This window comes from Lemur catta, chromosome 9 (assembly GCF_020740605.2).
Source record: "Lemur catta isolate mLemCat1 chromosome 9, mLemCat1.pri, whole genome shotgun sequence".
In the NCBI taxonomy this organism is placed as follows: Eukaryota; Metazoa; Chordata; class Mammalia; order Primates; family Lemuridae; genus Lemur; species Lemur catta.
Genome location: NC_059136.1, coordinates 88,352,142 through 88,367,089, shown reverse-complemented (window position 1 = coordinate 88,367,089; position 14,948 = coordinate 88,352,142). Strand labels below are relative to the sequence as shown.

Here is a 14,948-nt window from a genome sequence, read left to right as displayed (position 1 = left end):
TTGACACCCTTCTCACTGCTTGTCTCATTAAGGTTAAGTCCAGGTAACTTATGTGACCTGGTAGAAAAAGAATAGGACTCAGGCTCCTCTAGTTTCAGAGGGATTGCCTGATCCCCTGCCATCTGGTTGGTGGGTACCCTACAGGCCTCCAAAGCTCATGTCTACACAATGAGCTGGTGAAACCCTGCTTGTCCCAGCCCTGCTTCAAACCCTGCAAAGAAGATAAGAGAATAGAGCAAGTTGGGGGATTGGCAAGAATGGCTACATCTAGCCAAGGCTTCAGTAGAACTTCTAGGCTAATTCATCTCTGTCTAAATCACAGTTCACTGAAATGCTGTCTTGAGCTGGGAATACTATGCAGTATTTGTATACTGTGTACCTGAAAACACACACACACACACACTCATGCATACACACTCCTGAGAGTTCAGTGTTCCTATATGTCTGTATATCTGTTAATGTTAGAGTGTTATGATACAACCAAAGCTTGGCTTAAAGTAATTGGTATTTTTAATGAACCACAGAACAGGAGAAACAAAGATCATCCATGTATATGAGAATTGGGAGAAAAAAGATTGAGACCTTGATCAAAACAAAGAGACCGGAAAGAATATTACAAAGACTAGTAGTTTGCACAGACTGCAAGGCAAGAAGAGAAGAAACCTTCACAAAGGCAGATGTCCCTTTCTCACGGATCGCTTGAGGACAGAAGGCATGGAAATGGATTATGTGGCTTCTTAAAGGCCTTTCTAATGACACAACAAATACTCCTAAGGGAAAACTGGATTCTGGCAAAAAGAAGAGAAAGTATATCTTTCCATACGCAGGGGGAAAGGGCATGTGTGTATTTCTATGGACAAACACATTACTTTTAATCCCATGTTATTTAATATTACTTTATTTTTTACTGAAACCAATAACAACTGACTTTTCAGACCCTAAGAGTCCTGGTCCTTTGTGTGTTTCTTAAAATTCCCCCATTTTTGGATCACTGACAATATTTCTAGGAGTCATTTATATTAAATAAACATTTTTCCATTTTGTGGTAAACAGATATTGTATTAATCTTATTCTTAATGTATTCTACTTTAAACATTTAGTAGTATGTGTATTTTCATTTACACACTTATTCATATTGGGCTATGTTATATTTTCAGTTGATTTCATAGGTGGACTTGATACACACTCCTACTACCAGGATCATGTTGAGTTAAAGCCTGTTAAACCTGTAAGTAAAGGTGTGACGATACAAAAAAATATTAATCCTTCTAACTTGGCCCAAACTAACCAAACCTGAAATAATTTGAACCTACTACTACTAATCATTGGTTTAATTTTCCACTCATATTTAAAACACACCTTTCACATGTAACCCAACATCATCATTATTATTATTCATTCCAGAAAGGATTTGAAGCAGGTAACATGGTTTATATTCTAAAATAATATTTTATCATATTTAACGTTATCAATAGTTGATTGCCAAATTGAAGAAAAGTGAGACTATTTAGTGTGCGGGAGTGAAGACTAACTGTGTCTTGGGGCAGCACAGCAGTGTGGAAAGGGGAGAAAGATCTCGGGTGAATCCTGGCTGTCCATGTGAGACCTGTTCTGACATCGCTAATATGGTTTCATTGGCAGGGAATGGATTAAATGGGATAATGTGCGTGTAGTTATATAAAGCTGCCTATTACTGTTCCTAGCAATCAAATATTTGACTAACAAGTTCAGGAACAAGTTTTCTATGTCCCTAGAGGACATGAAAGGAAGTCAAATAACAACAACAGCAAAAACACCTAAAACTGCGTAGATTTCAGTTGAGTGTAAGGAAGGAATCTCGGTCACTTGATTGATGAAATACTAGGAAACATGGAAATAGATACAGTGACTCCATTCCTAGAAAATCCTAAGTAGCAAATACACAACTGTATAAAATAATAAATAGCTATCACACAGTAAGCACTTTGCATATATCAGCTCACCGAATTCTCATGAAGGCACTGTAATGTGCTAATTAATATTCTCACTTTATAAATAAGGAAACTGAGGCTCATAGAGGTTAGGCAGCCTTCTCAATGCCCCATTACTAGTAAGTCGTGGAGCTGGGATACTTCACAACTGTCACTCAGCCCGATATGTTGGACTTGCTCAGATGATCTTCCTGCACTTTCAGCCCGTGTTCTGCATCGTGGTGATAGAGGCAATTATGTAAAACAGCCGCTGGTATAACAAACACATGAAAGGCTTCATCTGCTGCCTCTTTGCCACAGTGGTTCCCGCCAGAGCTGCAACCCCCACACCCAGCATCTCTGGGGACTGAAGCTCTGAGAAGCCCGCATGGGCTCCTCTACTTCCCCAGGTTAAATTAATTTTACTCTGGCAGAATGATCTAAAGTAAACATAGCTCACAGGCTACTCAAATCAGCGCTGTGCCTGTCACATGATAGATGTTTAAATAAATTTTGGCTTCTTAAAGCAAATCCAGTTTGGAAAAACATTCACCCTACATAACACTCTAGCCAAGCAGTCACCATGTCATTCTTCATGCTACTGAGTGCTCGTAAGGGATGTGCTCCAAAAGTTGGTATTTGTGGATTTGGGGACCTTGGCAGGGATTGTCACAATAATAAAGATGATCAGTGAATTGGAAGTGAGAAAAGAAGTAAAACAATGCCTAGTGGTGACTTGAAGAGTCTTTATATATTTGTTATGTGATAAGAGGATGACGAAGGGTTTCCTTCATCTCGACTGTGAAACAAATAACTCACCAGAGAAACTGCCATATGAAAAGTGTTGCACTATAAGAGAGATCTTCCTATTAGGGAAGGTTATTAAAAACTGCAATTGATAAATGTTGATAATGGAATCTCCTTTCTTGAATGACTTTTAAAAATGGACATCCACGTACCTGTGTACCTCAAAAGGGTGTTCTGTGGCATGGCCCAGAGGCAAGTGACTTCCACTTATGTTCTCTAAAGTCACTTCCATCTCTGTGAATCGAGAACACATAAAACATCCTTTTAAGATCACCTAAAAGGCTTTGATCAACTCTCCTCTCTCCTCAAAGGGCTTTCTCAACATCCCTGTTCACTGCTGACCTCGTACCATTTTAGCTGAATGTAGCATAAACTACAGGCTACTGCTTTACATAAAGCAAGAGAACAAGTTTCTGCTTTGACACATTATGCACATTATGTCAGATGAATATGGAATGCCTTTCACCCAGGAAGGAAGCAGGAATCTGAAAGATCAAACTAAGCCTGAACTGAAATCTTTGTGCATGAAACAGTTTAAGGGGTCAGCATCTGTACTCCCCACCAGCGTGCAAATACCGCGGCGTTTATCCAGTCGGCATCTGTCAGCCTGCTTGATTGCTTTTAATAAGGCTTTTTGTATTGATTGCTTTGTACCCAGCTCAGTGATGCCATATCGCCAAGCAGCAACAGCTTGCAGAAACATCCTACCTTCTGTACTACATTTGCTACAAAGGAGAGTGAACACTGGTTTTTAACTTTCATTAACCCTATTTAATCTTCATGGAGTGCAAAGCCAGGTTTTAGGAGGAAGCCACTTTCCTAAGAGAATCAGAAGAATCCTTAGCATATTCCCAGGCATATACATGTGAACAGGTAGTTTTCAACGCTATATGGGCAGTTACAAGCCAACAGCCCATTCATAGGTAATACTGTAATTCTCCTGTTTGAGTATGTCATTGCTCATAGTCACAAATGGTGTCTTTTAAGTGACCATAGTCAAATTGTGTGTGTATATTGGGGGTGGGGTTGTGATAGGGATGAGGTGGTTCACAGATGGATTTGGTCTTTCATGCTTTCTTTATTTCTTTTTAATGTAATAATATCAAGGATCACTGATTACATAAATCAGTTTAGTTCAATTTACAATCATTGATTACTTCCTAGCCACTGTCCCAGGTACTGCAGATATAACGATAAATAATACTTGAGCTTTGGCCTTCAGCCAAATGATCTAGGAGAGGAGACCTACATAGAAATAGATGTAAAACAATATCCCTAAGGCAATTTTATGCAGAAAGAGGAATGGTTACTTCTCACTTGGTGAGGAAGGGCTTCACTGGGAAATGATGATTGAGCTAACTTTGTAAGATGAAATGGAGATTATCCAAGCAGAAGTAGGGCCACTTTCAAGAGAGTTTGGCAGTTTCTTACAAAACTAACATACTCTTACCATATGATCTAGCAATAGAGCTTCTAGCTATTTACCCAAAGGAGTTGAAATTTTGGTCCACACAAAAACCAGCACATGGAGATTTATAGCAGCTTTATTCATAATTGCTAAAGCTTGGTGAAAAACCAAGGCATCCTTCAGTAGGTGAATGGATAAACTGTGGTACTTCCAGACAATGGAATATTATTCAGTGCTAGAAAGAAATGAGCTATCACAACATGAAAAGACATGGAGGAGCTTTAAATGCACATTACTAAGTGGAAGAAACCAAACTGAAAAGGCTGTATACTGTATGATTCCAACTGTATGACATTTTGAAAAAGACAAAACTATGGAGACAGAAAAAAGATCAGGGGTTGGGGAGGTGAGAGTTGTATAGGCAGAGCACAGAGGATGCTTAGAAACTACTGTGTGTGATACTATAATGGTGGGTACATGTCTTTGTACAGATGCTCAAACCCATAGAATGCACAACATCAAGAGTGAACCCTAATGTAAACTTTAAGTGGATAATGATGTGTCAGTATAGGTTCATCAATTGTAATAAATGTACAGCTCTGGTGAGGGGGTGTTGATAATAGGGGAGGCTGTGTGGGTGCAGGGGCAGGGAGTATAAGGGAACTCTCTGCCCTTCCTCTCAATCTTGCTGCAAACCTAAAACTGCTCTTAAAAATTGTCTTTAAAGAGTAAAGCAGAAGAAAACAGGTGCCCCCAGCATGAAGGCTGATTTGCTTGGCCTTTCTACAGAGGACAAAGGTGCAGCTCATGACTATCCAATCTGGTGTTTGCCATAGTTCCCACATAAAATAAGCAAACGTACAGGGAAGCAGATCTCAAACAGAGCAGGGGTCTTACTAGCTCCTAGTGAGGATGCTAAGAGACCGTCAGCACCATTGCTCGCCCATCTAAACAACATGGCTTTGTGCCTAAAGCTACAGAGGTGCTTTTAGTAACTGCCCGTCTGCTGACTTGGGGACATGTGACACACAGGTGGGGGCTGTGCTGGGGGCCATCACCTTACCACAGCTGCCAGCCAGGGGGTGTAACTCTCGCCATAAATGCAACCGGGATCGCCACCATCACTGCTGCCACTCCCTGACAGTGCCTCTCATCAGAGGAAAGAGCAAGGACTGCTCTTTCATAAGAACACAGAGCCCAGCGGCCAGCAGTGGCTTTGACGAGGACACCCACACTTTGGCTTATAGTGGAGGCAGCAGGAGGGCAGAGCAGAGAGGCTAACAAAAGCAGATGTACCCCTCAGAAGGAAAAAATGTCATGGCATAAACCCACACAGCTGTGAAAGAGATACGAGATCTCAGAGAACATCATAGTGAGCAATGAAATTAAAGTTTGTCAAAATCACAACTGGTATATTTCCCTCAAAATGGCTAGCAGCTGGGTAGTGGGAAGATTAAGCTCCATGTCGCAAGTAATTCTTCGCATAAAAATAATCAGACCAAGGCCGTTTATCAAAGAAAGAGGGCAGCTGGAATTCCACAACTGGGTTCTACAGCACAGGTAGGGCGAGATCCGATGATGTCGGAAATTTCCATGAGGAAGACGCTCCAGGACTGCAGTTAAGAAAGACTTGATGAGAAAAGCTGACCCTGAGCTTCCCCCATCACGTGTAGCAAATCTTTTTCTGAGGCTTCCAAATAAGAACTTGACTTTTCTTTGGTATCTTGACTTGTCTGATTGCCTTTGCTGGAGGCTAATTTTTCTTCACAAAAATCGCTACATGCTATGTGGCTGCTGCTGATTGCGTGGCCGCTACTGCAGCTGAGTACCGGAAGGCACACAAGGCTAATCCCTGGTTGGGGCTGGCGCTGCGGCCAGCTCCACGGGTGCCTTGCCGGCCTGCTCTCTGTCTCTACGGTCCAGATACACAGGAAACCCACCGCGGATGGTCAGGCTGTAGGACAGATGCAGAGGTGGTCACCTCTATCTGCTCTTTCCTGAGAACAGCTGTGTTGTATCAGTATCTTCACAGTAAGTTGGTGTCAGGCCATTTTGTACACGTAGCATCTAGATTAAGCACCAGCAAGTAGGGTTGTGGGTGTGTGTGAATGTGTGTGTGTGTGTGTGCACGAGCGTGCATGCATGTAGGAGTTGGGGAGGTGTAGATGTGCTTTCAAACCCTGATTTAAAAACCGACAGTCACCAGCCATGTGTTAGTAAACTGCGGCTGGAGACACCTATAGACAAATAAAATGATAACTCTCTGTCCTGATCCTGTTTTCACTTGTCCTTGATTGGCTTTCACACTTTAATATCTATCCAGACAGAGGGGGAGCCGAGCTATGTAAAATTCTGTGTGCTAGCTGTCCCCTGTGGCACGCAGGGTGGGGTGACTGTGATCTGCCCCTAGCAATGGCTGCTGCCTCACTGTTCCCATTACCAAGCGTGGAGTTCTGTTGCCTGGGGATCAGCATCGGTCCTGGGAATGGAGGCACTTATGGAGGCACTGATTCTCCGAGGGTGTCTCAAGAGCACTACGACAATAATGCTCTCAGCACCTTCTTAGTTGTCCCAAAGGAGAGATGGGCTTCCCTGTGTGCTTGCCTTACTTAGCACAAACTTGGTGGCACTTATGGCTCATTGCTCTCTCTAGCTTTGGAGCTCTTTCCCTTTGTCACTGGCATTAATAACTTTTTGACCCATCATGACAATGGCCGTACCATTTCAGGGACTACTGTAAGAACACATCCTGAGTGTAGTCATTGGCCATGTAGCGATGGAATGGCCAAGTTTATATGGTTTGTGCAGTCCAGACTCATCACTAGAGCAGCCAGTTTGTGCACCACTGTTTTCACTAGGAAGGAATGATGCCACAAACAGTACAGCAAGACACACACACAAAAAGGTCTGCCATGACCCATGGTCAGTTATCCACCCTGTTCTCACTGGGGACACAGATCATTTCCTTTACAGGTGATCTCACTTTCTGGCCCTAGAACTTTATGGAGCCTGGTTCTCACGCTGCCTCATGAAGCACATGAAGTCTTTTTTCCAGAATGAGAAAGCCTGTATCCGAATGTTGCCCTCCAGGGAAAATGTCAATTCCTGACTTTCCCAGAACTCCCAGGACCTCTCTTGGTGTCGGTCATTGATGCCAATGGTAAGACAATAGATTTATGCAGCGGTGTGGAGCTGTGATCCACTGCTAGCCCCCCAAAATTGATCAACAGCAACATAAGTAAAAATAACTTCATCTTGCCTTATTTCCAAGAGAAAGTGTCCTCTGATTTTAAAATTAAAGGCAATGAGTATAACCAAATTTTATGCTAAATAGTTTTTTATTTCATGTTCACATCAGAAAATAGTTATAATCCCCATGTTATGACAGGTTCTGGGAAAAAACAAGACATAGGAAAGAACACACAATATGCAGAGAAAGGTGAACACACACACACACACACACACGCACACACGCACCAGGAGAGATTAGAAAATCAATAGAAAAAGAAATATTTATAGTCCTATCAGAAGACACACTTGATTTCTTCTGCCTTGAGGACAGGTATTCTCAGGTAACTACTAACATATCTGAAAATATCTGCGAATTTTTAATAAAAAAGCAAGAAAGAGATTATCTTAAGGATCCAGAAATAAAAATCAAACTATTCTACCCAGACACATTGATTAATCATAGCATCATTAAAAGTGGTACAACCAGACATTGTGTGTCCCAAGATGTGGCGCAATAAGAAGTACACAGCCCCGCCTAGGAAGTGCCTGTTCATAAAGTCAAACCTGAACTTGGACTGACAGTGTAGAAAACACAAGAGTAGCAGAATAAGGTAAATCTCACCACAAAGAAGCAATTACACAAATCTAGCACATGGGAAATAGTATAGGGCAAATTAAAACAAAAAAAGAGGAAAGGAAGGAAAACTGTTATTGATTAAAAGAGACTTAAGAGACACAATAGTCAAAAAAAATGTGTAGATCTTGTTTGTTTTTTAAATTTTTTTGAGACATAGTAATTGCACATATTTATGGGATACATAGTGATATTGCAATATATACATAATTTCAACAAGCCAATTTTAATGAGCTGTTTCTAGACAATTGGAAAAATATAAATATGGACTGGATATTAAATGATATCGAGAAATTATCATTGAATTTAATAGGTATGTTAATGAAAAGGTGAAAAAAAGAGAAAGAAATTCTTACCAGTTGAACAGGTTCTTTCAACCTCTATATTTCTGACTTTGAACTAGATAATTCTCTGTAGTGGGTCTGCCCCCTATGGGATATTTAGCAGCATCCTTGGCCTCTACCTACTAGAACCCAGGAGCATCAATCCCTGCCAAATTGTGACAATCAAAACTGTCTTCAGACATTGGCAAATGTCCCCTGGTTAAGAATCACTGCATTAGTGATGTATAGAGATGTGAATGAAATAACATAATGTCTGGGATTCGGCTTTAAATATTCTAGCCAAAAAAAAATGTGGTGGTGGATAGATAAAACTTTAACAGCATAATTTTTATTTAAGTTGAAGCTCAGTGATGAATATATAGGGATTCATACTAGTATTCTTTCTATTTCTATGTATGTTTGATATTTTAAAAAATCAATCTGTTAATAAAACCTAATACAAAGTTGTCAATAGGCTTGCCTTTCAACGCCTCCTCTCAAAGTTGCTTCACTGTCTTCTTCGGAGACTCCTCACAGACTTGTTTCCCAATACCTGAAATAACACTTCCAGAATTCCTACCAGGCATCACAGGAACAGGCTCAGCCTGCCTCACTGCTGTTCCAGTCCAGGTTACTAAAGCCCAGAAGCAGAAAACATTAGCTAGAAGCAGAATGACATTAAAGATAAATGTAGTAGATACCTAGAAGTTCCCCAACACCCCCACCAACGCTACCACTAACAAAGAAAAACACCCGCTCCTGTAGCCTCATCATCACTTCAAAGGGAGTCACGTGTTAGATGGATGGATGGACTTTAGGACCCTGAATCTCCCTTCTAACTTAAAGGTTGTGTAAAACTATAGAATTCCAACATGAAAATCTCATCCTTTTATGAGTTAAAGTGTTAAAGTGCCAGGGGGTCGAAGAAGTAGACATTTAGACTGTCACTCAGAATGTGAAGAAGTAGACGTCTAGGCTGTCACTCAGAACGCAGAGAAATAGACAAGGGAGGAAACGTGCCACGAAGACAGGAAGAGAACAGGAGGACCCCAGTCCCCAGGTGTGTGGGAGGGAGCATGACCTGCAGGGAGAAGAGTGGCAGACAAAGAGTCAAGCTGGAGAGTTGGAAATTTTTTCAACTATTTCAAATCATGACTACAAATTCCACTGCAAGCCATAGAGTCATTGAGCTGAGTTAGTGGAGGAGAGGTTGCTAGATGGGGATATGAAATGAACGTGAAACACAGTCTCCATTGGAATGCTGCTTGTAATTCAGTCAGAAGGAGAAAGCTTACATGCCTGAGTGAACCAATTAGAGCACAATTAATGGTGGAGCTGGATGCTATTAGCTGCACGCGGGGAACAGCTGATAGCGTAAGAGTTGCTATTAGCAGAATGAGAAAGCAGTATGGCTGAGGTAGAAGTGGAAGTCTTCACAGAGGAGAAGAAATGTCAACTGAACCTTCACCGGTGAGTAGGATTTGGATTAGCTAAGAGTTTTTCACATGAGAGAAACAATGAGAGGAAAAGTATTCAACAGATATTTATTAAGTGCCCACTACGCCACAGGTACTGTGTTGAGGTTGATATATGCAAAGATGGAGAGGCCAGAGCCACCCACCCCCCCATCCCTGTGCCAGAGACTTAGGGCTTAGTAGAAAATAAGGAAAATGCAGAGTCTTTGTCTGAAGTGTGGAGACAAGAGTGACTGGAGATGGGAATGTGTACCAGTCAGGGTTCTCCAGAGAAACAGAACCAGGAGAGAGAAAGAAAGAGAGAAATGTAAGAAATCGGCTCACACAACTATGGGGGCTGGCACATCCAGAATCTGCAGGGCAGTCTGGCAGCTGGAGACCCAAGGAAGAGGGGACTTTGCAGCTCTCTGGTCCAAAGGCAGTCTGGAGGCAGAATTCCCACTTTCTCAGGGACCTCAGTCTTTTTCTCTTAAGGCCTTCAACTGCTTCGGTGAGGCTCACCCATGTTATGAAGGGTAACCTGCTTTACTTAAAGTCTACTGATTTCAATGTTAATCACCTCTAAACAATACCTTCACAGTGACATTTAAACTAGTGTTTGACCAAATGCCTGGGTACCATGGCCTGGCCAAGTTGACACATGAAATTAACCATCACAGGATAGGATGTATGTAAAGGACATAGGTGGATGGTTGGGTGGTATGAAAGCCAGAGCAGGATGATTTTTGAGCATTCAACCAACAGGATGCTGTAGGAATAATAGGCTAGCGGTGTATCTAGGAGTTTGGAGACACAATATTACCCTGTTATCTTTACCCCAAGGCAACCAATGGCAACTACTCCATATCACCAGCAATTGTGATGGTGGGCACTCCTCCTCCATGGAACCAATCCATGATTACCATGCCCTACCTGAAAAGTAGGAAGGTTCCAGTTTCTAGCTTTCTTATTGTTGCAATCAGACAGCACAAGATGCATCAGAAGCTCTTTCACATTTCAAAAGGCCTGTATGAATAGAAAGGTTATTTAGTTTTCAACTTTGAAGTTTTTTAAAACAATTCATATTTTCTGTTTTAGGTCGAAATAAGTAATGACATCGACTCTGAAATTCGGCTGCTGAACTTGACTTAGGGAGCAAAGCACCACTGACAGCACCTCCATGGATCCGACACATCTCTTGTTCCTTCCAGAGGTTGGACTATGCCTCCCTGCTTTCCCACGAATCATGGAGTTCTTTGGTCACAGCCTGTGTAATTATTAGCATTGTTCGCTAGATGAGTTCTAGGTGCCTGGGTGAATGTTTTTTTAGTCATTTTCTTCTTATATGAACACTTGTAAAAAAAAAATTGGTTTTTAGTTTTCTAACAATATTTAATGTGAGGCATGCAAAATGAAAAAAACAAATTCTGTGAAAACCTTCTAGGGTCACTTCTAAGAAATATCAGTATGTGTTGTTGAGATGTTAAGTCAGTACTGCTGACTGCTGAAGGTGTTCTAGGCCCGATGCATTTGCCTTAGCAGACATCATCTGTGCTTGTCGGACTCAAAGGCAGACTCTATGACAACTGATAAATGAGGACAAATAATGGATCCAGCTTTCAGACTGAACGTGGATCATTTTTCAACACCACAAGACAAAACATAGAATCCTTCTTTGTTTTTGACTTCTCAAAACCCAGAACAATGTTATGGCAATCTAAATTTTCAGATTTGTGCATGATATCTCATTCTTCCTGTATTCTGAAATATATATATATATATATATATATATATATATGTGTGTGTATATATATATATAATGGGTGCATGGAAGAGTCAAATGATTAGTAGAACCCTTTTCCCCTTTGGAGGGAATGTGGGTGTCTCCGAGGTCCATATTTTCTACTCTTTATCCCACTCCTGACACTGGGGTCAGATCTACACATACAGTTCATGAGCCTGTGGGACAGAAGTCACAACCACAGGTCTGCAATCAGGAATTTTGCTCTTAGGATATTCAAAAGGAACATGAAAATACAATGGCATTCTCTATAGATACTTCTAAAGAAGATATTTATGTTTAAGCAACACCAACTTTTCTTTCTCCTACCCCATTCCAATAACCAAGAAAATGATATGGAAAATATAATGTGCTGTGGAACACAGGACTGTCTTGAAAACCCATCACAGCTGGGTTTTTTTTTTTCCAATTGGAATAAAATTTACATATGGTGAAACGCATGAATATTAAAGGCACAATATGATTAGTTTTGAAAAATGTACATACCCATGTAACCAAAGCCTCAATCAAAATGCACATTTCCATTGCTTTAGAAAATTCCCTCATGCCCCCTTTCAATCAGTTCCCACATTCTCATAGACAACCACTGTGCTAATTTTTATCAGCATGATTAATTTTGTCTGTTCCCAATATGAAGTATGTACTCTTTTCACATCATCTTTTCCATATCTCTCAATCACTATTTTCTATATGAAAATAAGTTTTGCTTACTTTGTATAGCAGCCAAAGTGCACTATTTAGAATAGAGGTTATTAATTTGGTCTATGAATCTGTAAGAAGTCAGTCTAGACACCACCTAAAATTGTTACAAATTTTTGTATGTGTGTAAATGTCCTTCCCCACCCCCTTCTTCTTCTTTTGGAGCCCATAGATTTCATGAGACGCTATTAAGAATCAGAACTTAATGCAACAAAATTTGCCCCGGTTCCTCCAAGTTCATGACAACCCCAGTGGGCTTTCTGGAGGCCTATTTTACTCACCAGCCCATGGATAATGCCCTCTTGGTCCACTGATACCCACTAACCCCCATCCCTTTTCATTCTACTGAATAAACCCAAATTCAAAATGAAGGAAAGATAGCAGGGCCCTTGGAAATGGTGGAATCCAAGCCACTGCTCTGCCGCTGAGGGACCCAAAGCCTAGGGGACTTAGTGACCTTGTCCAGGGCCCTGCATCTGTACAGAGGGGCAAGAGCCATGGCCAGAGGACAGAAAACAGGGAGGGCAAAAGTTGGGGTTTGGGCCCCAATCCACCACCGTGGCCTTGTGTTTGACATCTTGGCACTGAAGCTTTCCTCATCTGTGAAGTGAAACTATGACCCCTAACTCCCAAGGATGAGGTGAGGATTAGATGAAAACAAAAAACTGTAAACTGTGAAGCACTCCATATAATTAAGAGAGGCAGTTATTATTAGTAATGTCAGAACAGTAAGCTGGACCCTGTCTGGAGCTCTTGCCACCCACTCAAGAGCTATGAAAAGTCCACAGGAACAGCAGACTCTTCTGTTTCCTCAAAAGTGGTTGAAGAAAATTGGCCAAGTTTAAGCAATTAGAAATCATGCAGACTAAAAATTGCATTTTTAATTAAAAAACACCTTTCATGTTCAAATTTCAAAACTAATACATATTGCTATTATTATTATTGAAAAAGCTAAATAATATTAAAAATGTAGAAAATCAGTAAGACAGAGGGATAAAGTTAATATTCAAATATTTAAAACTATCATTTCATTATCCTCACACACACACACACACACACACACACACACACACACACACACATAATAACATGGTTAACATTTCACAAAATAATACAATAGTAACTTTTGTTCTTGTTTTATCTTCTTGTGAATTTGTAAACACTTCCAGGATACACTACAGAGCCCTAAGCTTTGTCTAAACGCAGACAGCAAATTGGAGTAGGAAATTCTTACATTAGCGATTTTTCTGTGAATATTCAATATAGGCAACTACTTAATACAGTATATGTGTTTTTATTTTTAATCTTTCTTTTCTTAAGTGATGAAGTTATAACTGTTTCAGTCTCCAACCCTAGCAATCTATAGTGATTGTTCTCAAGTTCTGGAAAATTGACCACTCATCAGAAACAGGTTAGATCCGTCTCCCACTTCCTCTCCTGCTCTCTTTTCTTCTCCCTGCCTCTCATCTTCCTGGCTACTCTTTAGAGGCTTTGCTTCCTGAAGACAAGAGGATTAAAAGAAGTGTAGAGTTGTGCAATAACACTGGCAGTTACCCGTTAATCTGGATAATTCCAGCACTGTACCATCACAGTTGCTTCTCCGTAGGTGTGAGTGTTTCCAGTTCTTGCTTTTGCCTCCTTGTCTAGAGAATCCAGTCTGCACTGTGCATGTCCAGGGTTTTCAGCAAAGACATGTTAGCTATATATACTATATATTCTTGCTACATCTTAGCTTCTCTATATGCAATTGTTTGTCGGGTCAGTGCACGGAAAATGAACGCATCCCTTAGCCTGAATTCATTTACCAGAATCTTACCATATTAAGGAATAGTGCAGCTGCAGGTTAAGAACTCTCCTCAGAAGCGATCTTGGTGAAGCTGAAGATAGAATATCCACTGCCCTTTAGCCTCTAGCACTGACTTGGAATGTAGAAGGGAAAATTGAAAGCCAATGTTTCTCTTTGAGCCACCTTAGCATTGAGTCTTATAAACCTTGGACAAACCTTCCCCAGGCTGTGCCTTCTATCTTGTGTAAATGACTCCCCCTTTCTTAAGTGTCTTTGGCTGATTATGTGTCACCACAAGTAGCTGGGATGCTATTCAGCTTACCTTTTATTTATTTGAGCTTCTAGTCATGTTTCAAAGCCATCAAAAGTTAAGCAAGAGAATTACAGGAAGGGTTAGAGAATTACCAAAGGTCAGAAAATGTCTTGGGGTGTGGAACAGTCCACATCAGAGAAATCTCGCGTATCTGTTAGGAAAATCTCTAAACGAGTATGTTGCCAAGTACCCTGCCCTTCCGCCTGCCACATACGTGAAGGTACGTGTCACTCAAGTGAAAATCCATGTTCATACCACTTTAAATCTGGGAGTTAGTTGGATCATTTATTTTGAAGACAACTAGACAACTTGCCCTAGTAAAATATTGACTTCTTTGCTTTTTCCTTCAGAAAAATAAACCCTAATATTCCTATAGACCTAAATAAGGGAGGCAGCTAGTGTCACGAAACTGCATCTAACAAAGTATGGCAAGGCTGCCATCTGTCTCACTTAATTAATGGGACATTCCTGTTTGAGAGGAAGTTGTCTTCATTAGAATGAACTAAAATGTACATTGCAAAGCTGAAGACAAACATCATAACA

General features: G+C 40.8%; 1 protein-coding gene across 1 annotated transcript in view; it reads left to right on the top strand.

Annotated features, from left to right (window-relative positions):
* Positions 1-11,204, top strand: part of NKAIN3 (sodium/potassium transporting ATPase interacting 3) — a 311,324-nt gene extending 300,120 nt beyond the window's left edge. Inside the window, exons 6-7 of the mRNA XM_045560480.1 lie at positions 1,158-1,228; positions 10,905-11,204. Of these exons, the coding sequence (XP_045416436.1) occupies positions 1,158-1,228; positions 10,905-10,958 (125 nt within the window). The 3' untranslated portion in view covers positions 10,959-11,204. The remainder of the gene's footprint in view (positions 1-1,157; positions 1,229-10,904) is intronic.
* The last annotated feature ends 3,744 nt before the right edge of the window (positions 11,205-14,948 follow it).